We start from the raw sequence: 27,596 nt of genomic DNA, 5'->3' as shown, positions 1-27,596 counted from the left end.
AGCTAGTGCTCCCCTTCTTTTGTCTTAGTGGCAACTGGATTTTGTTGGGCAGGACTCCAGTGTCAAATATCTGATACCAGACTTTTCGTGGTGTCTTTTGGCTCTCCAGGAAATGTCGATACAGCAGCCTGTTTTGTAGATTGCTTTTTCTCCTTTTCTACTGTTTCACAAGCAAAAATGTATCTCTGTGCCAGAGTTATAGTCCAGAGCCCAGTGATTACAGGGGCTATTTCCAGAAAATGAAGGAAACTGGCCACTTACCTGTGTGCTATGTTTAGTTGCCTACTCCTCATGACTTGTTTTGCAGTTGTTAACTTGGTGCTTAGCATTCAAGGTTTTCAGATTGCATTTTAATGTACCTAATATGACCATTTGAATATGAGAGCTCAGGGCACCTGGAGATGCTCACAGACACCAAGGATGCCTTCCAACCAGATTGCAGCCCTGAGCAGGGTAAAGTTTATGCTATTTTGTCAGTCTCCTAAGAGTTTCCAGGTGTATTTTAAGACAGAATTTCAATAAAGAGAAAAAAAGAGAAAAAAAAAGAAAAGTTTTACCTCAATTGCACTTTGACTCCACACATAATTTACATGCGGTTTCTCCCAGGCCAATTATGAAATATAGAATTTTTCAGTCCTAGGTTCAATCCTGGTTTTGCAGTAGCTGCCATTGTACATTCATGTGTTTCTTCACTGACAGATGAGGTGAGCTAAAGCATCGTTGTGCTATCACCTCCTTGAGGCTAGGAATATTTCCTTTATATAAATCCTTCTGCATGTATTCTTTTGACACATTATTTATTTTCTTATATAGATTTTTTTGTTGATGTTGTTGTTGAGGTGTGGGAATACAAGACCTGTTGTTGGAGCTTAATGCGTTTTTTCTCTGTATGGGTTTGAGTTCTGAGAAGTTTTGTATCCCTTCCCCCTCTGCAGGTGGCTTCTTGACCCCTGGTGTTCCTCCCCACCCTATGTGTCCCCCTGCAGTTTCTCCTGACAAGCCTTGGCACTGAGAGTTGCTGGTGCCATCTCTCCCAGGCTGGATCGGTCCCACCCAGCATGACCCCCTTCTGTGGGGCCACTCGACCCCCGCTGCTGCCGCTGGGGAATGCCACCATGCCTGCACAGGTGTCATGGGCACCGGTGGGGACAACGCGGGTGGCCGGGGGAGCAACGGCGCAGGTGGTGCACCAGGATTGCAGCGTCTGGAGCCCACTGGCAGATCCAAGCCGTGCGGCAGCCCTTCCTGGAGCCCTGGCACGACTGGAGGTCTGATAGAAGTGTGCCGGTCTCTTCCACCCATCCAGCCCTGAACCCTAAGCCCCTAATTTGTCAGTTGTGGGTGTTTCCCCTTTGCTATCCTGGTTATCACTTATCCAGAGCCCTCCTCTCAGACCTTCTCCCTCTCCGTCCCTCAGATGTTATCAGTTACTGATCCATCCCTCCTAAGTTTCCACCCCTTCCAAGCCCCGAGCCGAGCCGACCCCTTAAATGGTTGGTCCTTTTACTGAATAAAGGCTTTTGGGGTTACCCTCATGATGTGTGTGATGTGTTCTCTGAGAAGCCATTCCCCCTTGGTAGGTTTCTGTTATTGAGGAAGCATTTTTATTGCATTATGGCAAAGGAAAAATGTATTTCCTATGAAAACAGGAGTCACAAATGTCACAGCAGCACAATCTGATTCACAGATATGCCATTGTTCACAGCCTTCTTGAAATCCACATTAAAACCTACATAAAAATTGTGCTGAACATCCTACCAGTTAGTAGGTTGCCTGTGGATGATTTTGGTCTCTTATGCAGCTATTTTATAGACCCTGTCAAAAAATTAGAATATATAATAAGATAAAACATAAATTAAATTAAATATTTCATCTACCTTGCTGCAAAGGTTCTCAGCTGGCTTTTTCTTCTTTGCTAACTACAGAGTATAACTATAATTAATACTGATGTTTGCAGGCATTTCAGCCTTAAGGACTTGTATTTCTTTTACATTTAGTCTTAACTGAATTCTCTGAATCTGCCCATTATGCCATGTATGTTCTATGTAATATTTCTAAATTTTTTGTATGTATATATTGTTCTCTAGTCTTCCTGGAATTGTATTTCTTAGGAAAATATGACAGGAAGAGCCATAAATCTCAGGAGCTGGACTTTTTAGATGATGGCTGAAAAATGCCCTGGGGTAGAATGTTTCATTTATTGTCACTTTCAAATGTTGTAACCAAAAGTACATTCTTACAATTGCTAAATCATCATATTTTTGATTTTGCAGCCTGTTGCATAATGAGACATTTTCTTTCTATCTCTGCAAAAGGTTCAGTTTGTTATTCTGCATCAGCTCCCTGTTGAAAGCACAACTTTTCTGTTGACAGAGAAATATATCGGCTCTTCTCAAAAAGAATTCTTGATTTATTTTATGTCTTTGCTTTCTTGAGCTTTGCTTTTTAAGCCCATAAACTTTTGGGAACACAAAATCTTGTCCATCCTTGGAATTATGGATTTTACTAGGTGGCTGTAGTTCACTAACATACATTTACAGTTTTGCTCATCAGTATTTTAAATCATAAAACTTTCTCCCAGAGAGAACAGTGACAAAAAAGTAAACAGATTTAACTTTTTTAAATCATCTAATGTCTTACTTTTATAGTAAGAATTTTAGTTTTAAATATTTAACTTGTTTCTGGATTCTCTAAACTGAAGTGATCTTTATTCTGTCCCCACATTTATTTTAATAATTCCCTGATTGGATACCACTGTTAGAAGTCTCACCTTCAAAATAATTTATTCCCTGCACCATTCAAGAGAAAGATTAGTTTTATATATGTGCATTTGATTTGTTTAAGTATTAAGGAGTTAAAGTGCATCTCTGAAATAAAAACATTGTTTTGGAAGTTAAAGCAGTAGCATCAGATAAGTAAGCCCCAAGGCAGTAAAGCACCAGACCACAAAGAGTAACTGGTTCTCCTATTCAGTGCACATCAATCCTCACAGGAGATGTTTACCTGAATCATATGTGTATGTGGAGCTGTCAAAATTAATACTAGTGACAGCTCAAACCCCTAAAAATATTCCATTTTAAAAATCTGTTAGCAGATGAGACTGAATCTTTTTGTATAAGCTAGAGTGTGTTCAGGCTGGTCACTGTTGTTGAAAAAGCAAAGCCTAACTGGACAATTCAGAATGCTAGATTTAACAGTGAAAAATTGGATCAGACTCTGTTAGATTTGGTGGTTGTGGAAAGTTTCATACTGTTAGAAATCAGTCAAGGTAAGACACAACTAGTTTCTCCGATGCAGCTCTTCCTATGACACAAAAGAACTCCTAATGAACTGTGAATCTCTACTTTCCAGATGCTTTCCAGCTCCAAAAGTGCCATAACACCACACAAAAATCTGCATCAAACTGACTCACATACATTTCTGTCAGGCTGCTGCTTGTGTGATAGGTAGGTAGGCACAGAAGGAGGCAATGAAACCACTGTAATCTTGACTTGGACAGGTATGTTTGGTGAGAAGGAGAAGGCATATGTCTCTTTCTTCTTTCATGCCTATTCTGTTTAATTTTCATGATCTCCCTGTTACAGGGAAACATTTGGAATAAAGCCAAAAGTGAAACTAAAACACTGTTGAAAGCTTAATGAAACAGTACTTTATTATAAGTGGTGGCCAAGTAAATGCAAACCTAAGAAAGAGAGAGAGAGAGAAGGGAGGAACTAAACCCCACCTGTAACACCCTCACTCACCCAGGTGTTACGAAGTTGTCTTACTGACCCCAGAATGCCAAGACTGCTCAGAGCAGAAGCTGCATTCTCAAAGCGTTGGCATGCTCACAAAATAGCAGGCGTCCGTGCCAGAGGCAATGTTCTCCTTCATGTGAAGCAAACGAAGCTTAGAGCACAAGCTATCTGCCTTTTATCCAAATTGCCAGTGATGTCTCATCTGGGCAGGTGTGGCCAGCACCGCCCAGCTAGAAACTCTCGGTCCCTCCCTCTGTTATATAAGTGGTACTCCTTCTGTGCATGTGTATGGACATTGAAATTTCCTTGTGCTTGTGTATTATAATCCAGAGGATCTTTATTAAATTTGTCTGAGGCCTTACTTCATCATTCCCTTCTTCACTTTCTCCTTCAAATGCCCTTGAAGGGCAATCAGCCAATGATGAGGGCCCAATTAATTTTAGTTTATACACAATGCTCCCTTTAACTTTGTCATTCTCATTCTTGCTGTCACTGCAGTGTACTCACTGGTCCTAAGCAGAGTCATTATGTATATTGAGTTTAGAATGAATGTAAAATCCATATTACTGGAGTTACCAAGGAGCCCACAGGTAGAACCTTGAGAGTTTATACCATTTGGCAAGGTTTCATGATCAAATATATTGTTTTGTTTGCAGCAGCAGGGTTTTGTTGATATGTGGATTATGCTATATCACCAAAGCTTCTCAATAGTACATGAAAAGGGACTCATAAGATACATGAAAAAGTAAAGATATTTCTGCCCTGCCAGTGAAAAGATGGTGGCCAGCTGCAGACTTTTGTTCAACAACTTGAAGTCCTTGTCAGGGTTTGTCAAATTGCTCTTTATGCCCAGAAACATCTTGAATTGGGGTGCATTGAACATTTGTAGTTGTCAAGTTATTATTTAGTCATAATCTTAGACTTCATGTGGAACTATAAGCAGTATGAGAATATAAAGTAAAATAATAAAACAAACCCTCTCATTGCTGCTGTCTATTCTAGCTTGCTTCCTTCTAAAAAATCCTTGGTACTAATAATTTTTCTTAGGACAGTTGACTACTTATATTTTGCTTCCATTGAGGACAGCCTTGTGGTATTTTGGTTAATACTTCTGCCAAATCTTTCTGCTTTGCTTGCTAGTAATTTGTCAAAGCAACTGTGGTCTCTTCCTCTTGCATGGCTAGTTTATATATGTATATATAGTCTCTGTTGCTGCTCTTTGAGGGTTGTTTCACAAGTTGAATCTTCAGCAGTTAAATCACCCAATACTCAGGCCTGTTTGTGAGATCATTATTCCTGTCTAATTATTTGTGCAACATTTTGTTGACTGAGCAAGCCTATACTGTATTTCCAAATATTTTACTTTTGTTTCCAGAGCACTGGATTCATCAAGTCACTCTTTTTTTTTGCCAGCATGACAAAGGTTATAATTAATTTCTTGGGACCTTTTACTAAATTCACTGGAAACTATTATTTCCAAATTTTCAAAGCCTTTTTTTAGTACTTTAGTTTAAAGTGGACTTTTCCTAATAAGGACGTATTTAAATCTCACTTTTCAGTAAGGGAGTATATGGAAGACAATATTAACACCAAAAGAACTGGCACATGACTTCAATAAACAGACAGAGAGCAGAAGGATCAGGCAGTTCAAAACCAATCTGGTAGCAAACATATGATAAAGGGCCTGGAGAAGCACACTTCATCTATTAAAGTCCTTCATGTTAAATCTTACAAAATTATAGTTTCACAGTGAGATCTATCAGAATTTCAAGGTGATCCTTATCTTTTCTTTCATTCCTCATCAGACTACTTGTACTTCTGTTACAGCTCCCTTCCTTACTCTCTCTTTTTCTTTCACTGACCTGTTGTGTCCCAGACAGAATACCCCCTATACTCCCCCAAAACCCTTTTGACTGCCAAGTTCTCACATCTTTCAAATTTCTCCCTAAAACCTACTTCATTAGGGAATTTTCACTCTTTATCCGAGCCAAATGCCTTTCTTGCTCTGAATATTTTTTCTGTATCTTCTGTTGTTTGCCTTAAGACCTTGATATCTAGTCATCAACAATTATCAGCGATTTTCTTTCTTGAAACAGAGTGAGAATTCCTTACAACTTCACTATTTTGACTGAAATAGCTAAAGGATCTGTTGTCATTCAACATCTTCCTCTCTGTCCTAGTTCAGCAGGTGGGACCAGTTAACACTGTGTGGGGGTGATCAAAACTGCGTATTCTACCCCCTCTATTCATTTCCCAAGGACCATGGACCATTTGCAGCAGCTGCCCAGGGAGTCGTTAGCATCGTCACACCCAGCCTGAGGGGGCGTGGCTGCCAACGGGCCATCAAGGGTTCAAAATACCCCATGACTCACAGAGTTAATCACCCATTGTGTGAGTCCCCACCCTGGGTGAGGGACTGGGTGCTCCCTGAGGGTACATAAGTGGTGAGTAAGAAGACCTTGAAAACCACTCATTGGATCCAGAGGAGCAGGAGGACCTCGACAGGAGGAGACTACTGCTCTTGACCAGACTACGACTGCCACTCTCAACCAGACTACAGCCATCGCCTGCACCAACACGTTTTTTACTTCCCTTTGCTTTGGACTTGGGGGAACCCCATGGGTCTCAGCACAAGGGCTAAAAAACCCCTTTGGGTTTGTGCCCCAGGACACTGGGTTATACTGCTGGGCTTTGTGAGTTGAAAGCAATTTCTCTTTGTGTCAGTGTATTTATTGTAATATCTTTCATTAAATTGTAACTCTGATTTATAAATATCTCTCTTATGGTAGGTCCATTTCTCCTGCTGGTTTACCTTAAAACCAGCACACTCTCTCTTAAAAAGAAATAGTGAGTCAGGGGCAGGAGAGAGGGCAGGGATCACCTCACTGATGGCAAGACAATGACTTTAAGGACCCTATGTTTCTAGGGCTTGCTTTTCTATATGATATAAAATTCCTTGAAACAGACAACTTTCCAAGAAAGTGCAAACTCTTCTCCTTGGTCCTACTTTCATGAAAACTGAAGATGTGCCTTCAATAGTGTTAAAGCGATAGAAAGACAGTTCACTAGAGAAAACATAGTCCCACTTAAATCTGCAGGGATTTTCCTCTATGTTATTCACCTAGATAACTACTGCCTTCAAGAACTATATGAAAAATATAATTGTTTCACTCCAAATATGCTGCTGATTCTAGTAGTCCATTTTCAGAGGCTTTGAAAGGACATGCAACAATTAAATTTTATTCTATGTGAAATACTGACTACAACTTCACTAACATTGTAAGCAATTTACATAAAAATCAACTAATGCTTTTCTTTCACCCCAGTAAATTTCAATGGTTCTGCTTTGGTATGTAGCTGGAGCAACATGATAGTGATTCAAGCCCGTAAGGAAAGGGCCTCCTTAATTACCGGTGTAATATTTACAGAGTTTAAGTCTTCAGTTATTTCTGTCCAGATCACAAGTCACCATACCTGTGTGCAGATATAAGTCAAAGGCATAGCAGATATTTCACTGTCAGATGGAGACTTTAGTACTATGAACATAGTTACAAAGACACTTAATTTTGAAAGGATATTTCTTGTACTCACAAAGAGATTGTATAATTACTAATAGTGTGTGTATTGTGGAAAGAGAATCCTCATGACCTTGACTCTGAGTCACCACATTAGCAGTTGAAGAACAAATGGGATAATATTCTGATTTTCTTTTTTTCTGGCTTGGACACAGTCATACACTGTGAACAAATGTGCTCTTGTAAGGGATGCCAAAGGGTCTATTTCTTTACACTGGCATATCTTGGGAACAACTTCAGTGTGTCATCAGATTGATCCATAGCTCAAGGCATGTGAAAAAAAAAAATTGGGAACTTAAAAGTGGCTATTAGATATTACATTTTGATCACATTGAAAAATTAAAATTGAGAAAACAAGACCATTGCCAGCTTTCTTTTACCTGTCAAGACTGTCAAAGAGGAGCCGAGCTGTGAATTTACAATGTTGCTGAAAACAGTATTAAAATAGTTTAGACATTCTAAAGAGAATATATATATTCTTGCAAGGATCGAGTTGGTCCTTCTCCTTTACCCCTTTATTGTGCTGGTTGCTCCCTTTCCTTGCATTATATTTTAGTCATTCTTTCCTTGAGCTTGCAATTCCAGGTACCTGCAGTCCTGCGCTGCCAAAGGACATTGTGAGGATAGTAGAACCAACCATCCACATAGCACACATTCAGAGGGCTGTGTCTTCAGGCTAGCCATAGTATGCTTCTAAGAGCTGAATGATTATTAGTTGTTGATCATACCAGACACAGGGCAAATGTGTGCCTTCTGGCTTAGTGTCACCAAAAAGGCACCCCATTTTGCTCCACTGTATACTTATTCCAGGTAAAGAAAGCAAATGGGGAAGATCAGGAATATAATTTCAAAAGTACACTCCTGATCCAAGCCAAAATACAAATATGGACTTACTGTACTTTGGGTTTTTATCCTTGTTTGAATCTTCTACAGTGGAATGAAAGAGCAGAATTTGGACAGCAGTGATTTATGAAGACCCACACCAGCTCTGCATTATGGCTTCTTATTTCTTTTTAAATATATTATCCTTCATTGTATCCAGGTTTTCACTAATACTATGTTTGTCACCACTTTTAATGCCTTTCAGATTGTTTTGCCATTCTTTCTTTATCTGCAGCTCATTTTAAAAAGTTTTTTTCTTTCACCTTTATTTGGCCTTTATTTTCATTTCTGTGCTTTCTACTGTACACACATCTGCTGAACAATCTAGTAATTATTGCACAGTACACTTACTTTTGATTTACGTTTTCTTCTTTTTCTTCCTCAGTGTTTCTTATATGGGACCAGGATTGGATTTGTTGGAAAACCATGTCTAATGAAGGTATTTCAGAGGCATATGTGTGGGATTTGGAACTAATATCTTTCAAGAACAGATAATGTAGAGGATGCAGAAAGAAATAGCTGTGCCACAAGTCTTGTGTCTAGTTCTTAATGAAAAAAGTAGTCTGAGAAGAGTCATAGGATGAAAGTCTGATCTGAATTTTGCTTTAACTATCTTATTTAAGAATAAAAATTATTAAAAATTGACCAACATATCCAAAGAAATGAAAATGTCTTTGCTTTCAATATTGTTCAAATTCTGTTATTGCTGCTTAAAAAATTGTGATGTGTCATGTTCTTACTAGTGAGCAGAGGTTGTGCTATGTACAAGGTTGTATGTAAGGCTGAACTTGCCTAACAAGAGTTCCATTGTGACTCTGGATTCAGCCCTGAGGAAATATGAGCTTGACAGTAGCAGGCTATGTAATTGCTGTACTTGGTGTTTATAGACCTTAGTTCCAGAGTTCATCTGGTGGCTGCTGATGCTGAGTGGCCATCAGAGGGTGCTGCTAGCTGCTCTGCCAGGGAATTGTGAAACACCAGAGCTGCACAGACTGAGAGACCTTGAAGATTATGATCAGCTTGAGACTCATATTTGCAGAGGGCCTTTGTGAGAATAAGTAGGTATAAGAAAAAGGCGAGGAAAAAGGATGAAAGGAAAAAATGGGCTAGAGGAGGAGGCAGGAAGATATGCAAGTTATATGCAGACACGAGTACAGGAAAAATGGAGCAGGGAGACCACAAAAGCAATTTCCTTCCTTCATCTCTCTTTCTCTTTTTTCTCTTCAGTATTTCTTGCTTGTAATCTGTTAAGATTTTTTATGTACTTACCACTTCAAATCCAAGTACTGTCTCTTAGCAAATTGTCACTGTTGTGTGTATTTGTATTTTTCCCATTATAATATTGACAAAATATTAGTGACCTTAGTGTCCATATAGCAGATATGATGAGCTGAACACACTAGAGATGCCTCTGTGCTGCATACTGCCCAATGGTAAACTGGTGTAGTAGAAAAGACTTATAAAAGAAATAGTAGGCTTTGTAGGTGAATTTTAGTATTTTTTAACATTATACAGGTTATACTTGCATAGCATGGTGAACAAATTTAATAGTCTAAGAAATACAACTAGAGAAAGATATAGAAAAGTATCTATCTGCTAACTACTCTTAAGTGCTTTTGCTAAGGTCACAAAGAAAAGAAAATGCAGAGAGCTTGTCATCTAACATTTAGAAGAGCACATAAATTTATACTATACCTGTAGAATGTATCAAAAAAGGAAAATTTTCATAGCATTACAGAGAGCTTCAGCTGCAAATAGGAGTAGATCTTTCTGAACATGATTTTTTAAAATTACTTAGCTATTTACCAGACATTAAATTTTCCTTATCACAATGAATCAAATTAAATTTTTCTACACTATTCCTTACATTGTTAATGCAAGCAAGTACCTCTTACACCATCAGAAAGCAAAAGGGTTAATGAATCATTTGGATATTAAAACCTTTAGGAATTCAGATAGCCTTTTCATATTCATTTGGAGCTGTTAGATTCTGTATCTCAAGCAGCATTACGAGTTCTTTTGTGGGATTTTGATTGTGACAGTCTTAACTTCTGTGTATTCATGAAGTCCATATTCTCCCCTAGATAAAAGAGAAGTAAGAACAATATTTATGCTAATGCTTTTTATATGAGTTTTGTCCTGGATGGGATTTTCAGTGTTCCTGTACAATTTGCCATATATATGACAAGTACATTGGACATATATGGAGGACAGCTGTGCAGGCTATACTGTTGCTTGAAACCTTTTGAAAAGCTACAGCAACAGTCTCCTGAGAAAACTGGGAGAGACAGCAATTTTATTTCTGTACTAAAGAATGGCATTTGATTGAGAGCATTTCTAAATTGAATTTCTGTTCAGCAAATAAGGATTATGATAGATCCTTACAAGCATCCTCAACAAATTTGCAATGGTTGGAAAAGTCTTCTTTTGCTGTCAACAGTTTTCTTCAACATCAAACTGACACTTCATGTCAAGTAAATGGGGGATATAATTAATCCATGATGAAAACTCCCAGACAGTAAAAAACACTTCAATATTTGACATGTTACTAACATAATTTTCCTTTTCAGTGGTTCCTTTTCAGAAGCTTGTTTTTGTGCCTGGTTTGACATCTGACACGGTCAAACTATTTAGACATAACTGATTGCTATATAGAACACGGGTTTGCTACAGTAAGTGTTCTTCAGTTCTCACTGCCATGTTAAAATGTAGATAGATACATAAGCAGAGCAAAAATCTCTGCTCAGGACCCATATAATCATAGAATCATAGAATCAACTGGGTTGGAAAAGACCTCCGAGATCATCAAGTCCAACCCTTGGTCCAACTCTAGTCCATTGACTAGATCATGGGACTCAGCGCCACATCCAATCTGCGTTTAAAAATCTCCAGGGATGGTGAATCCACCACCTCTCCGGGCAGCCCATTCCAATGCCTGATTACTCTCTCTGGAAAGAATTTTTTTCTGATCTCCAACTTAAATTTCCCCTGGCAGAGCTTAAGCCAGTGACCCCTTGTCCCATTGCTGAGTGCCTGGGAGAAGAGACCAACCCCCACCTGGCTAGAACTTCCCTTCGGGTAGTTTTAGACAGTGATGAGGTCACCTCTGAGCCTCCTCTTCTCCAGGCTAAACAACCCCAGCTCCTTCAGCCTCTCCCCATAGGACCTATGCTCCAGTCCCTTCACCAGCCTTGTAGCTCTTCTCTGGACTTGATCCAACACCTCAATATCCTTTCTGAACTGAGGGGCCCAGAACTGAACACAATACTCAAGGTGTGGCCTCACCAATGCAGAGTACAGGGGAAGGATCACTTCCCTGGTCCTGCTGGCCACACTATTTTTGATACAGGCCAGGATCCCATTGGCCTTCTTGGCCTCCTGGGCACACTGTTGGCTCATGCTGAGCTTCCTGTCAATTAGTACTCCAAGGTCCCTTTCTGCCTGGCTGCTCTCCAGCCACTCTGTGTCCAGCCTGTAGCGCTGCAGGGGGTTGTTGTGGCCAAAGTGCAAGACCCAGCATGTGCTAGGGGAAAATGTTTTCTGATTTCCTTCATTTTTGAAGAGGCATTCTGTTAGTTTGTGACATTCACTAGTTTAATTCATAGTGGTATTATCATTCAAAGAATAATACAGGGAATTTTATTCTATCGTTCAAGGAAGTCAGTGGCTTGACACTATGACTTCCTAATTATTTCAGTGCATACTGTTTCACACACTTTTCTGCCTCTGCTAAAATGGATTGCTCTATATTTACATTTTTTTTTCAAAGTGGACAACTATCTCGTGATGATTCTTTCCTTGTCCTTTAGAAAGGATATTGGTCTGATAATTGTGACGTTAAACTAAAAAACTGCATTAGTTCTAAAGCTTAACTCCTTCAAAATGCACTGTTACAGGCAATATTTTTGATAGTCATTTATTGTTTTTCTTTTATTTTGAAAAAATAAATCCAGAAAGTATTTCTGCAAAAGACTGTAATTCAGAATTGATTAACTCCCGTTTTTTGGCAACTACCAAATGCAAAGCAATATTTGATAATAATGGCCTAAATTACTGGGATTTTTCATTTTCCATTTTTCCAAAGCCCTCAGGATTGGCTTGACTCTGTTTCTTTTGAAGTCAGTGGGAGCTTTGCCATAAGGAGCAGATTGTGTCCAGTGATGAGAAAGTATGAAAACACTACTCTTTAACTCTGGAAAAAGAATATAAAAAGAAGACCTTAACACCTTATCTATACATATATTTTTAAATTGCTTCCATGATTCTTTAAAAGTTTTATGCATTTGTCTGAATAAAAGGAAAGCTTACATGTATGGGTTTTTAATTTTTGCTTTAAAAATAATTTGTTGTTCCCATACATATGGCATTTTTAACAAAGGATTAATACAGGTAAGTCAGGACATGATTCAAGTTCAAACTGGACTAAAACTTAGAAATTTGAACAAATTTGATTAGTTTATAATTTTTGTATACTACTCCACTTCTAGTTTTGGGGGGAAAAAAAGAAAAAAAAAAGCTGCACAGGCTACAGAGGGCTATTTTCATCATCACTTTTCACCAAGCTGACTTGTACTGTAAAACCATTCTTGTCACAAGACTTTTAAACTGATAACTGTGGTTTAAATCAAGGATTTTGAAAAGTCTCTTCTTTTCCAAAACCTAGCATTTAAAGGGTATATCAGAAACTATGCACATATATATCTTAATGAAAATGACATTTTCTCTATATATGCAAAAACTGTAAACCATAAACAAAATGGTCAGTTTTGCTTATCAGTATACTATAAGCTTCTAAAATTAGTCATTTTGAAAAAGGATGTGTCTTAGCAGTTGTCTTATTTATATAGGAATTGTTTGGTTGGCATTGCCCCTGACAACATGAAGCCTCTGAACACTCTATAGACTAATTTGATGAAATCTGAAACTTAACATCCTAGTAATGCATATTTAAAGTCGAGGTTTGGAATTTCATTTTGCAGTTCCTGTGAATCTACATTATTAAAAGTATTTACTTACATTTCTCGTCCATTTCCTGACATCTTAAAACCTCCAAAAGGACACTGAGCAGACACTGCACTATAACAATTAACCCTGGAAGAACAGAAAAATTACTTTTGACAGTATGAAGCAACTTTTTTCACTTCTGAAAAATCAGTGTTTTTTCTGTCAACTGTAAAAAGTCTTGAGGAGACAGTCACAATCTCTAGCTGAGTAATAGAGTTTGCAAAAATATGTGTAGTTCAAAGTTCAGAGAAATGTAGCATTAAAACTCACTACAGTTATGATCAGGGTACTAACACTCATCAAGGGTCTTCAGAGTGACGGTCATGTCTTTCTCTGTTTCTCAATGAAACTCCTAACTTGTGTCTAAACACTTGAATGAAAGACCAGCCACAGCTAAGTCTTCTGCAGGTCCACTTCTAATTGATAAACTCAAGACAGCTTCGGTATGTGTTTAGCAACTTTAGTTTGGTTCTACTGAGTTAAACCATATTCGGTATTGTGGATGAGAGCAAAGATACAACAATGAATAAGAATGGAATTTCGCAGGGGAATTTGTAAGTATCAAGAATTTTGGCAGAATGTGTATCCTACTTCCTGGCTGAGAAGCTCTTTTTGTCTTACAACCCTGTCAAATCAAATCTCTATTTTCATATCATATAATCTCTTCTCCTGCCACTCTACTTGTTTCAACAAAAGAATTTCTGTTCATAATTATGGATTCCTAGACCACCAATTGTGTAAGAGCAAAACCCAAGGATTCTACTATTCAAAACTTTTTTCCATATAAAGAGTATCAACTCCTAAGTCAAAACAGTTACTTATTTTTAGAAAGCATAGGTTTTTAGATCCCAGGACCTGGGAAGGAATTTGTGCTTGTTCCAAATGCTTTCAGATGAAATGTAAATTGGACTCAGAGTTTGCATTCAAGTAAAATTGGTTGCTCTCCTTCTGATGCATTGAAATAATTGTAAGGAAATGAAGGTTTTTGTCTGTGATAGTCACTGGACTCAGTCTGCTATGCCCCCACGGTTTCACTCTTAATCTCTTACCATTTTATTTTCCTGATCCATGTAGGTTGCCTCTTCTTTTCTATTGCTGCAAATAGTTAGCCTTGTAGCAGTTCTCCTCCAGCTTGTGTTTCCTTCCTTTGTTCAATCAGATTTTATCAATCTTTTTCATTAAAAGTGAATGTTCTGCCCAGGCTAATGGCCACAAAACTTCAGATAACTAATTTCTTTACACAGTACCGCAAATGAATCCCATAAATTATGTATTCACAGAGTCACAGAATCACAGAATTTGCAGAGTTCGAAGGGACCTGCAAGGATCATGGAGTCCACCTCTTAGCCCTGCACAGGACCACCTCCAAGAGTCACACAATGTACCTGGGAGTACTGGTCAAATGGTTCTTAAACTCTGTCAGGCTTGTTGCCATGACCACTTCCCTGGGAAGCCTGTTCCAGTGTCCAAATAACCTCTGGGTGAAGTACCTTTTTCTAATATTCAACTTGAATCTCCCCTGACACAACTTCAGGCTATTCCCCCAGGTCCTTTCACTGGACACCACAGAGAAGAGATCAGTGCCTGCCCCTCCTCTTCCTCTCATAGGAAAGTTGTAACTTGAATGAGATCTCCCCTCAGTCTCCTTTTCTCTCTGAACACACCAAATGACCTCAGTCTCTTCTCATTTGACTTCACTATCTTCTCTCCTCATATGGCTTCACTATCTTCGTTGCCCTCCTTTGAACAGTCTCTATTGGCCTATCCCCAAATCCTCAATGGAAAGGAAAAGGGCATTCTCACTGTGTTTTCTTTTGTTTCCTTGTCTTTTTAGCAAGTCAATTTCCTTTTTTAGACTAAGTTTACAGGCCAGTTGTGTGAAGACTTACAAGATACAGTTATTTAATGGCACATTAAGTAGGGAAAGGTGAGGGAAGGAGATACAAAGAAGGATGACAATGATCTACTTCTGCAAAGATGAGAAGGAATTAATATAAAAATATACTCCCCTCTGCTGGTTTAAAGGTAAACTAGCAGGAGAAATGAACCCAACTGAAAAAGAGATTACAAATCAGAGATACAATTTAATGAAAATATTACAATAAATACAATGATACAGAGAAAGATTTGGTTTTAACCTACAAAACCCAGATGTATTACCCAGCACACTGGGACATGAACAAAATGGTGTTCTTCAGGCCCTGTGCTGTGTGCCATGTGGGCATCCTGAGTCCAAAATAAAAAGAAAAGGAAAAGCCTGTTTGTAAGGATGATGGTTACAGTCTGGTTGAGAATGGCAGTCCCAGTCCTCTCAAGGTTGTAGTCCTCCTCTGGATCCCACCAGAAGTCCCCAGACCCCAAGATTACACACAGTCACATTCAGATGGGAATGCTGAGAACCTCCCCCAAGGCGGGGAGCTCCACAGTGAGTGAATCTCTGTGAGTCATGGGATATTCCTGGAATCCTTGATGGCCCATTAGCAAACATGATCCCTCAGGCTGGGTGTGAAGGTGCTAATGCCTCCCCAGAGAGGAGTTACCACACCTGTCATTGATGTGAAGACACGAGCACTTCCTATCTCATAGAGTTCTCTAACACCCAGCTTGTAGCCTGAGGTGTCAGGTGTGCTCTTGGCAGCTGCTGCATATGGTCCATTTTTAATAGTTCATGATAAATGACATAGAGGTTGTAGAATACAGTCTTGGTTACACCCACACACTGATAAACTGGTCCTGACCACTTGTAACATACAGATAATGTAGAAATGCAAAAAATTTGTTTCTCCATTGTTTTCCTGCCTATCAAAAACATCCTTCGAAAAATTCTGTCAGCTTTCTCACTAAAACATCCCAAGGAACTCTTCCTGCAAAAGAATCCTGTCATTGTTTTAAGAAGGAAATTTTGAGTGCACAGCAACAGGCTGTCCCAGTGTGCCGAAAGGCAAGCCAGAGGGGAAGATGGCCAGCTTGGTTAAATAGGGAGATTCTGAAAGAAATCAGGGATAAAAAGAAAGTTTACAGACTATGGAAAAAAGGGTTGGCTACTTACAAAGAATTTACAGATAGAGCTAGGTCATGCAGGAAAAAAATTAGGGAAAGAAAAGTGGAATTTGAAGTAAATTTGGCTATTTCAGTTAGGGGTGACAAAAAATCCTTCTATAAATACATTAATAACAAAAGGAGGGGCAAGGAAAACCTCCATTCTCTGTTGGACTTGGAGGGAAATATAGTGAAGAAAGATAAGGAGAAGGCTGAGGTACTTAACACCTACTTTGCCTCAGTTTTCACCAGTAAGACAGGTGGCCCTCAAGACAACTGGCCTCTGAAGCTGGTAGACAGGGAGAGAGAGCTGAATAGCCTCCCTGTATTCCAGGAGGAAATAGTTACTGACTTACTGAGCCAGCTGGATCCTAACAAGTCTATGGGACCAGACAGGATCCATCCCAGGGTGATGAAGGAGCTGGCAGAAGAGCTTGCCAAACTGCTCTCCATCATCTTCCAACAGTCCTGGCTCTCTGGGGAGGTCCCAGATGATTGGAGGTTGGCCAATGTCACCCCAATCCACAAAAAGGGCTGCAAGCAGGACCCTGGCAACTACAGGCCTGTCAGCCTGACCTCTGTGCCTGGCAGGGTTATGGAGCAGTTCATCCTGAGTGCAATCACACAGCACCTTCAGGGTGGACAAGGGATTAGACCCAGCCAGCATGGGTTTAGGAGGGGCAGGTCCTGTCTGACCAACCTGATCTCTTTTTACGATCAGGTGACCCAGCTGGTGGATGAGGGGAAGGCTGTGGATGTGGTCTATCTGGACTTCAGCAAGGCCTTTGACACTGTCTCCCATAATAAACTCCTGGAAAAGCTGGTAGCCCATGGCCTGGACAAGTGTACCCTCTCCTGGATTAAGAGCTGGCTGGAGGGTCGGGCCCAGAGAGTGCTGGTGAACGGAGCTGCATCCAGCTGGCGGCCAGTCACCAGTGGTGTTCCCCAGGGGTCTGTGTTGGGTCCAGTGCTGTTTAACATCTTTATTGATGATTTAGATGAGGGGATTGAGACTATCATCAGCAAATTTGCTGATGACACCAAGCTGGGAGGGAGTGTCAATCTGCTGGAAGGCAGGAGGGCTCTGCAGAGGGATCTGGATAGACTTGAGAGATGGGCTGATTCCAATGGGATAAAGTTCAACAAGGCCAAGTGCCGGGTCCTGTACTTTGGCCACAACAACCCCATGCAGCACTAGAGGCTGGACACAGAGTGGCTGGAGAGCAGCCAGGCAGGGAGGGACCTTGGGGTACTAATTGACAGGAAGCTCAACATGAGCCAACAGTGTGCCCAGGAGGCCAAGAAGGCCAATGGCATCCTGGCCTGTATCAAAAATAGTGTGGCCAGCAGGACCAGGGAAGTGATCCTTCCCCTGTACTCTGTGTTGGTGAGGCCACACCTTGAGTACTGTGTTCAATTCTGGGCACCGCAGTTCAGAAAAGATATTGAGGTGCTGGAGTGAGTCCAGAGAAGAGCAACAAGGCTGGTGAAGGGACTGGAGCATAGGACCTATGGGGAGAGGCTGAGGGAGCTGGGGTTGTTTAGCCTGGAGAAGAGGAGGCTCAGGGGAGACCTCATGACTGTCTATAACTACCTGAAGGGAAGTTCTAGCCAGGTGGGGGTTGGTCTCTTCTCCCAGGCACTCAGCAATAGGATAAGGGGTCACTGGCTTAAGCTCTGCCAGGAGAAATTTAAGTTGGAGATCAGAAAAAAATTCTTTCCAGAGAGAGTAATCAGGCATTGGAATAGGCTGCCCAGAGAGGTGGTGGATTCACCATCCCTAGAGATTTTTAAACGGAGATTGGATGTGGCACTGAGTGTCATGATCTAGTCAATGGACTAGAGTTGGACCAAGGGTTGGACTCGATGATCTTGGAGGTCTTTTCCAACCCAATCGAGTCTATGACTCTATGATCTATGATTCTATCATATCTTCTCAAATATCTGGACTGGCTAACTGACAAGAAACCACGTACACCTTCCTGTGAACACTATAAAGCTTGAGGACAAATTTTGGAAAATTAGAGGAAGAAAAGAGAAAGAGAACACTGGTGACTTTGGCCAGGAATCTCTTGCTCTCCCCTCAGTTTTCTCTGCCACCACATGCTGCCTACCTGCCTCAGAAGCAACCCTGCCAGACTGAAGAGGACTGAGACCCATTGCTGCTACATTCTTGAGTTATAACTTCTTCACTGTATTTTTAAAGGCCACAGAACTGCAGCATTTGCAGCTGAACCAAAAGCCAGCCCGGCCTGGGACACAGAGGGAGAGGTAACAACAGGTATCCTGCATTCCAGAAGGACTTACCCCCTGCTGCTAAAGAGATGACATCGGAAAGTGGCAGAGAAAGACACAGAGAAAAAAAAGGCAGAAACTGTTTCTCTCCCTGCCCCTCACTCACACCAACACAGCAGAAAGGTAGTTTTTGGTGGTAACTTTTCTCTGCTTCTAAGAAATAATCTTCATGCTTTCTAATACTATTTTTTTGTTTTTCCTCTTTTTATTTACATCTCTTTGCAATTAATAAAATAGGTTTTGGTGTCAACAGATAACTTGTGTGAGTTTTAATTTTGCTCAAGGGAATATGCAAATCAGTAGTTCTGTCTGCAATAGTTTAAGCAAATCAGAACATAACACCACTGCAACTAGGACATACCCAAAGAACTGTGAAAACGTCCTACAATTACTGCCATTGAAAGCTGCAGATCTAAAGGAAGTTAAAAAACCCCAATATTACTTACCATACTGTTCCAGCCTGAAGAGCAGCTGCAAACGTCAGTGCTTTATCAATGTCTTTGGTAAAAACTGCTGCTGCTAAACCATAAGTAGTATTATTTGCCCTCTTGATAACTTCATCTATAGTTTTAAACTTCATGATTTGTTGAACAGGTCCAAATATCTGTATCAAATACAATTAAACTCGTAAATGTAGCCTAGAATTACTTACTGTTTTAAGCAATTTTTGTTTATTAAATTTACATCTATCAAATGGCCTTATTCATGAATTCATTCAGTGAAGTGTACATTTCAGAAAAAAGTTATAAAAAATATTGCAAATTCACATAAATATTTTTGCTGTATGAAGTCAATCAAGATAACCTGACATAAAATAATTAAAGAAACAGCAACCAACCAACCAAATAAATAAATAATGAAAACAAATACTAGAGATCAAAAGACTCCCACCTAAAGGCAGTTAACATGGCATCATAGTGTGCTTCATGTCTATACTGGTTACTATCAAAGTGGTATTTTCTTGGCAAACTCCAGTTTTAAAGTTGAGAAAGACATTCAGTTTTTCCTTGACCCAAATTTTCTATTAGACTTTTATCCCTCCAGGCAGCTGCATAACTGGGAATGTACTCCACGTGAAGTGACTAATTCTGCTTTCTATATTGGTGTTAGATAGGACAGTAGTTACTCAGATTTGGCTTTCCTGCCACCATCATTCTGTGTTTTCAGCCAGAGGTGACCATGCCTGCAACCAAATGCCAAGACTGTGTAGTGCGTGGGGGCATTACTACATCCTATTCCCTCTATTCCCTTTATTGTGAGCTTTCTATTTGACCTATTTTAGTTTTAGTTTCTAACTAGCATTGCAAGGATTGATTTACTTAGATGGGAAAATCACTGAACCACCATTCAAACTGTGAGCTTCAAAACTTGGGTATTCTTTAAATTCCCTTGCCTTTCTGGGATCGCACTGCAAATTACACATAAATAACGTGAGAAGCAGTTCTTGGACTGCTGATTGAAAATAAAATAATAGAGCTACAAAAGAATCGTAACTCTGTGTGGTTTTCTACTTGACTACTAGAATGGCAGAAAAAAAATCCAAATTCTGTCTTATACAGCTCTCTTCTGTTTAACAGCCATTTCCCTGTCACAATTAAGTCTAAATGCTGTGGTGTTCATTTTAACTTGGGCTGTTGACTCTTGCTGGATGTACTAGATATGTTCAGTAGACTGTGTCAGCAGTATTGTTGGCTTTGTAAAGCAACAGTTAGGAGGATTTTGAACAGGTTTTTTTAATGAAGAAGTATAATGGACACCAATTGCAGCCCAAATGCAGCAGTTATTAAACAAGATGAATGAAAAAAAAACACAAAGAAGAGGTCATGACAGGACTCTGAGGCTGTGTTTACAGAACTATCTAACAGAGCTCTGCATTCCTAACTGTCTCCCATTCCTTGCAGATGATAACTGATGCCCTGGTACTGTCATGTTAGTTGGGTCAGTAAAAGATTCTTCAATGATGTGCAGATGTGTTTGCAAACTGATCTAAGTTAAATAACCCCAGAGAAGCAAAATTCTGCTTTGCAGTAATTGCTACCAACAAAGCACCTCTGGAAGCACAATCCAACTAGTTTCTCATATTGCAACATAGCTACCTGGTACATATTGTGTCCAAACAATATGTAATATTAAGCTACTATGTGAAATATACATTCAACATTGTTTTCTCTGTCAGCAGTAGCAAGAGGAGTAAATACAAAAATAAGTAGCTCCTTAGGCAGTGCAAATTGTTCACAAGATAGACCTCCACCATTTATTTTTCTGTTACAGGTCACTGTGACTCTGATATGTGAAACATGGACAGTATGGGGTAATGCAAACAATGCAAACCTCATTTATCTACTGCCACTTTAAGTTGCAGCCTTTGTGGGCAGGCCAGCCTCATACACCTCTCCTCACCTCACCCATGTTGGTGAAATGGGCATCAGAAACTAACAACAGCACTTTAAATACCACTAAGATGGAACAACAGATTTACTGAGGGCATTGTTATGTAGTTGCTTGATGTTCTGAATTAATATTTTGTACAGACATTTAAACGACCATCTCTAGTGAGAGAAGAGCTGAAAAGTTATTTACCTCTTCTTTGGCAATGCGCATATCATCTGTAACATTAGAAAAAACTGTGGGCTGGATGAAGTAACCCTTGTTTCCCCATGGACTTCCTCCACATTCCAGTTTGGCTCCTTCTTTTTTCCCACTCTCGATTAGGTCCAAGATTTTTTTAAACTGCTCCTTGTCAATCTAAATGAAAAGATATTTCAGGGATGAAAACAGCACACACTGATAACACTTGGTCTTCTAACTCATTAACCTAAGCCTACCAATTTTCCAGCTTTGTTCAATTACATGTGTTGAAATGAAACAGGTAGAGAGCTCTGCTAATATTCTTTACATTGACTTCTCATAACTTAATGGGCTTTTCTCAAATGGACCAATAATCAAATTTTGACATGGGAGAATCAGCTGTAGAGGGATTGATGCCCTCATTTTCTTAAGAAAAAAGGAAAAAAAAACCCTACAGAATTAATTTGTTTTATTCTTCTCAGTACTCTTGCCAACTAAAAATGGTTCATCAAAACAAAAATTGCTGAACTTGCCTCTGAGTAAATAATGGAGGGCTTGATCTAGCCAACAAAACTCTCCTGTACTTCACCGGTTCTGGTAGACTGGCAATAATGTTCTTCTAAAATATTAGAGTAAATTAAAAAAAAAACCAATGAAATATAATTTAAAGTCATTGCAGATTTTTAGGTCATTCTGATTTATTAGTGGAATAAAGACATATACACTTGTCATTTGAGAAACACAGTTGACAGAATGGTTACAATGTAAAGCCATTCTCTGCCCTTCTCCTCGCTCAGGCCTACCAACAAATTCAATATATGCCAAGTATATTGTCGTTTGGTTCTATAGTTTGGCAAAATGCATGGCCTTTTTCTGCTAAAGAAGTTTATGGTGACATTATAATAGGGCTTATATTTCTCCAACTCCTTCCAGTTTTCAGTGATAAAATGGATAAAAGCAAATAGTGTAAATGGGGACTAGAAACAGAATACATATTGTTTCCTTTCCTCCAAGGTCCAAATCAACCAATTACCATTTCAGATGTGAAGGGAAATTGTGCATGCCAAAAAAAAATCTCAATAAAACTTGTTTGGTTGAAGCCTCTAACACTCTGTCTCTTTATTTTTTTCTTTTTCTTTTTTTGCTTGATTTTCATGATTCTTTCCTTCAGTCTTTCAGACTTCAATCCTTCAAGTACTGAATTGTGAAGATACTGAGATTACTTCCAGGGTGACTCCTGCACAGGATCTTCTTCTCTGTGATCATACTCAATAATCAGCAGAGCAGAGTAGGTGTGTATCTTATTCTGTTATTTGTACAAATAAGAATGTTGAATTTCAGTTTGAGCAACAAGTCTTACTATGGTCTTAGAACTCAATATTTTCAAAGGCTCTATGGAATTCTGGACACATATTAGACTAAACAGCTATTTAAATAAAGCTGTGATAAAAGTTTATAGCTACAAGGAGATGGTTTTTATTTCACTGCACTCCCTTTGTCATTTTGCTTTCAAAAAAATTTGTATTAGTGAATGCAGAAGACATAAAATTTCTGCTACCCTGTTGGCCACATAAACATCTTGAAGAGAAAATGAAGTTTATATGATATAGCTCATATTGTTGTCAGTCCTTCCTTTGTTACTATCATCATTATTTTCCCAAGTAGTATGAATTAGCATATATAGGATCTTTTGAAGTCCAGTAGGACTTTTGCCTCTTCCTCGGTGTCCTCTGTGAAAAGTGTTGTGAGGTGGACAGCAAGTAGGTCTTTTTCTCTGTGACAAGAGACTGCAATGAATAGGCCTGGTACAGGCTATCAGTTTTTATTTCTGGAGAGAATTAATCAAAGCACAAGGAATTTGTAGACAAAGAGGGATATTTAACATAGTTACCACACAAGAAATGCACCTAAACACATGGTTAAAATTTTTTATTAAATGGGATCGTACCAGTTCTAAAAGGAGTAACTTTGCTAGTCTGTAATATCATTAAGTTTCCACTAAAGCTTGCTAAGAAGTAAAAGTAAGTCAATAATGGCAAATGATGAAGCTACAGGCAGCAATATCGTTTGCACTCTTTCAAATATTTTTGATATGCCATTTTTTTCCCATATTGTAACTTTCCTTAAATTTTTAGTAAAATTTATTTGCATCTCTCATTTAAATTGTTAGCATGAATTTCAAACTCAGTAAATAAACAATAACCTGATAGAAGATTTCTGTTAAATTTATAGTAGCTGTACACCAGACACCTGGAATTTACTTGTTTGAATCTTTCTGCCCTTTGACTTCTAAAATTTATTCAGCTGAATGTCTTATCTTATATGAAAACACATTACAGGATAACAAATTAATACCTTAATATTTTAAATTTTCCAGATCTCATGTGGCTTGGAACGCATTTTTTCCAATTTATTTCGTGTCTTCTATTACATACAATGACTGTGAGAATCAATGAAGAACATGTTACACTATCAAATGTTTGGAATTTGCTTTGTCTCTGACTTTTTCTTTTTACTAATACAGTCCTTTTATTCTGTGACAATGAAAAGTGAACATAATAGCTCTGCCAATTAAGTATATATATATATCCTGCAGTATAAGCTGCAATCAAAATAAGATTAGATGAAAACTAATTTAACCATGGTCTGATATGATCCACCATATTCACAGCAAGGTGATAACCATAATTTTTAATGTTGTATTCTAGCCTTCATCTGATGGAGAAGATATTGATATAACCTTTTAACAAAATACAGAAAAAAAACTCTATCACATTTAAATTGTGCAATATTCAAAATAGAGCAGCATAGTGAAGGTCTAGCATCTTGAAAAAGGGGAAAAGACACTGAAAGCCTTATTTTCTCAAGCTAGTAACTTACAATGGCACTATTTGCATATAAAATTAGCAATCTCTAACATGACATGAGCAATTGTACTTGCAGTTTTACAGCAGTTGTATTGGAGGTTTCTCAAAGAATTTAAATTCTTTGTAATAGTTCCCCTCACTAATAAAAGGAACTAGGAAAGAGAAAGAGACCTCACACTTAGTCTTCCACTAGTGTCATAAACAACCATTCCAGTTTCTTCCTCCTTGTCCTACAGACTAACCACTAGAAAACTGTTCTTGTCCTTCAAAGTACTGCAACAATAGGTTTAGAAGTACATTAAATTGTGATGTGTCACAATTATGCTGGAAACAAGTAACATTACTTACTTGAGGGCCTTGCTGTACACCAGGCAACAGAGGATTCCCAAGAGTATACTTCTTTGCTCTTTCAATGCTTCGGTGAACAAACTCATCATAAATAGGTTCTTCCACAAAAATCCTAGATCCTGCTATACAACATTGTCCCTGGTGATAGAACAGACCAATATGTGCAAATTCCACGGCAGTGTCCACTGCAAAGAAATACAGAGCTCATCAGATCATAAACACAAATTGACACATCATTAATTCTTTACTAATCTTTGTAATTTCATCTCATTTTTATCTTTTTAGCACTTTTTTATTTTTATGGTTATTTAAAACACAGATCCATTTACTTATGTCCAAACTACTCTTATCAAGAGCAGCATGGTACACCCAGTTAAATACATATTAAGCTACTATGTGAAATATAGATTCAACATTTTTTTTCTCTGTCAGCAGTAGCAAGAGGAATATTCACCTAGAAAGTTAATAAACTTGCATAAGATCCATCTTTCTGCTTTTGGTTCTGCATTCATATTGCATTAAGATGACCCTTACACTAAGGGTGGACAGGTTGTCAGAGGTCCATATCTATTCAGGAGCCATCAGTTTTTGGTACAACCTAAAGTAAAAGTAAGGTACGACCAGAAAAACTTAAATACTACTCCTTTAATGGAAAAGTTCAAACAAATTACTGGTAAAGAAAAGAAAAAGACCATTGGATTTGCAATACCCGTAATTTATGTAATAAAAGGGCTACTAACAGTCTGCATCTGCAAATACAATATTAGGACTTTTTCCTCCGAGTTCCAAGGTAACTCTCTTCAGATTGCTCCTTCCTGCTGCTTCCTTAATCAGTTTGCCAACCTAAAAGGTAGGGAGAGGACATCTTTATCTCAAAGAATTTATAATGACCTCCATAAACTTCTCTGACTTTCTCAAAAGTGAAAATCCATTCGCAGTTGCCTACTATCCCAGAAATAAAATGAAAAAATAAATTAAAGAAAAAAAAGAAAAGAAAAAGAAAAAAATTTGAAGAGAATAATCAGATTGCAGCTGGCTTGTAGCCTATGAACCAAAATAGTTTTCTAGAAGAGTTTCCACCTGTATACATTCTTGTTAACTGACAAAGAGATCTGGTGCTTTTTTGGTTACCACCACTCTACTAGCATGTATCTGTAATCTAAAGATTTCCTCTCTGCGTGTTACTCCCATTAGATTGAAATGCCTCTGATTTATAAATAGGAAAGTCCTTTGATGGACAACTGTATGAAAGAATCTACACTGCCTGCATGGACACTTCCTTTTTCCAGTTTCTCCCTTAGAAGAGAGAAGAGGAAGAAATGGGTACTGTGAAGTGGAACCCCTACCCAGCTTCTTTCTACTGGTTACATAATTGAAGGAATGACTTACTGTGAATTGCCCTGATAACTGTGAAGGAAAGACATGCTTGTAGTTCTTGCAGCTTTGGTCTGTAACGGCCAGTGTTTAGCAACCATCAGTTAAATTTCAATCCTCTGTCAGCCTTCTTGCCATAATGTCTAATTGCTAATTGCACTGCCAGTAGAATACACCCTTGAATCCATCTGCCTTTGGAGGATCATGAGACACTGGGAATTGTAGTTGTTGCTGTCTATTGGGAACAGCTGTGGGGTATTTCTCAGATGCTGTGTGTTTATGATGTTTTCTTCTTCCATTACTTTAGAGCTAAAGGTTTCTAAGGGTAAACACAGCTCTTGCACTCAGAGTGTATTGATCACTGACATAAAGCTATGATATCCATCTTTGGAGTCTGTATCCAAGAAGTTAAGAGACCAGATGGCAGCTCTTTCACTTAGCATCCATCCAGACAGACAATATAATGAACTGTATATAAGATATAGCTTTATAATGCCTGTAATGAGAAATGTTCAATTATGTCATACCCAATTCTTCAGACTGAAGCTTAGGGAAAATTAACAGTGACCTTCTCTTTAGTTATTAAACTAATACATATTTAAATACTCTTCTAAGACCACCCAGATGGTCCTAAGTATCTCTGAGATAACAAAAACCATCCCCTCACCTAAATGCGTGCAGAACCAGGAATGAGATTTCTTAGGTACCTTCCTACCATCCTGATGTTACTAAAACTAAAGGGAGCAGACCTTCTTACAAAAAGATGCAAACAATGTTATGAAAATGTTCTGGTTTTAATGAATAAGACTTAAGAATACTAGAACCTAGAATATCTCATAGACTGAAGGGCTTTCCAGCAATAACAAATACTGTTTAAATATATTTAAATTTAATAATAACAACGAATCATTAAACAGACTTTGTTTAACAAGCCAGCAGTCAAAAGAAACAGAGTTAAAATAATTACATAGAAAAAGTTCGACATTAAATCACTGAAGGGAATCAGTAGGCCACATTTCCTGCTTATACTTTCTTGCATTCATTACAGTACCTCTGTAGAGCCTGTGAAAGCTACTTTATCTATATCCATGTGATGAGAAATTGCTGCTCCAGCAGTGGGTCCAAAGCCTGGCACAATGTTCACAACTCCAGGTGGAAATTCTGCCTGAATTGGAAAAGAAAACTTGTAAATTTGAGGAAGGATAATGACTGGAAGAAAATGTCTCAGGCAGTTTTACTTCCTTTTTCAATTCTTCAGACACCTTTTCTCAGCCATACATTTACTCTCAGACATAGACCCCAAAGTATTTTCATTCTCACAGGATTTATGCTCTTTTTCCTTCACCTCTCTTTTTTTCTTTTTCTTTTTCTTTTTTTTTTTTTTAAAGAACATTTTCATCTAGCTCTTTGTCTGCGCCTTTTCCAAAGAAATACATTTTTTTCTTTTCTCACTTGGTCAGATATGTAAAGAAAGATTGCTTACTTTCATGTCTGCTTCATTAAATCTGTTTGAATCAATGTATGCGCTTACTGACTTCTCCACATTAACTAGATGCTAGATGGAATTTAATTAATGACCTGCTGACTGAAATTCTTTTAAGAAAAATTATGGAAATAGTACTTCAAACTCAATGTCTTTGCTTGTTCCTCTGGGTGTGGGCTGAAAGTAGAGTGGGCAACATGAACGTTTATAGCAAAAAAAGGCAGATTATTTTCCAAGCTTGAAAAAACTGGTTGCCTGAGATATGCACACTTCCAATATCCTGCATATTTGTTATGCAAATAGACTGTTCCTGTGGTTCAATACAAAACAATTGTTTCCCATCAATCCTGTACTAGTTATGTTCAATTCATAGGTAAAATTACCTATTTTCTTCTAGCAGGTTGTCAGGCAAACCGCAAGGATA

At 38.6% G+C, this 27,596-nt stretch overlaps 1 protein-coding gene across 4 annotated transcripts in view; it reads right to left on the bottom strand.

The window, feature by feature from the left end:
- Positions 1-9,666: 9,666 nt before the first annotated feature.
- The window catches only part of ALDH1A1 (aldehyde dehydrogenase 1 family member A1), a 34,919-nt gene continuing 16,989 nt past the window's right edge, over positions 9,667-27,596 (bottom strand). For 2 of the 4 annotated variants that reach the window (XM_071580272.1, XM_071580275.1), the window contains 7 exons: positions 26,741-26,854; positions 25,056-25,158; positions 24,316-24,500; positions 21,113-21,277; positions 18,979-19,136; positions 13,211-13,285; positions 9,667-10,274 (listed from right to left, as the gene is read on the bottom strand). In XM_071580272.1, the coding sequence (XP_071436373.1) occupies positions 10,202-10,274; positions 13,211-13,285; positions 18,979-19,136; positions 21,113-21,277; positions 24,316-24,500; positions 25,056-25,158; positions 26,741-26,854 (873 nt within the window). In that variant the 3' untranslated portion in view covers positions 9,667-10,201. Of the gene's footprint in view, positions 10,275-12,134; positions 12,387-13,210; positions 13,286-18,978; positions 19,137-21,112; positions 21,278-24,315; positions 24,501-25,055; positions 25,159-26,740; positions 26,855-27,596 lie in introns of those variants that run through there. The other 2 variants (XM_071580273.1, XM_071580274.1) reach the window with 2 other exon arrangements.

Source organism: Pithys albifrons, chromosome Z (genome assembly GCF_047495875.1).
Source record: "Pithys albifrons albifrons isolate INPA30051 chromosome Z, PitAlb_v1, whole genome shotgun sequence".
In the NCBI taxonomy this organism is placed as follows: Eukaryota; Metazoa; Chordata; class Aves; order Passeriformes; family Thamnophilidae; genus Pithys; species Pithys albifrons.
Note: the sequence above shows the minus strand (reverse complement) of the source record. Positions and strands in the feature narration are given on the sequence as shown.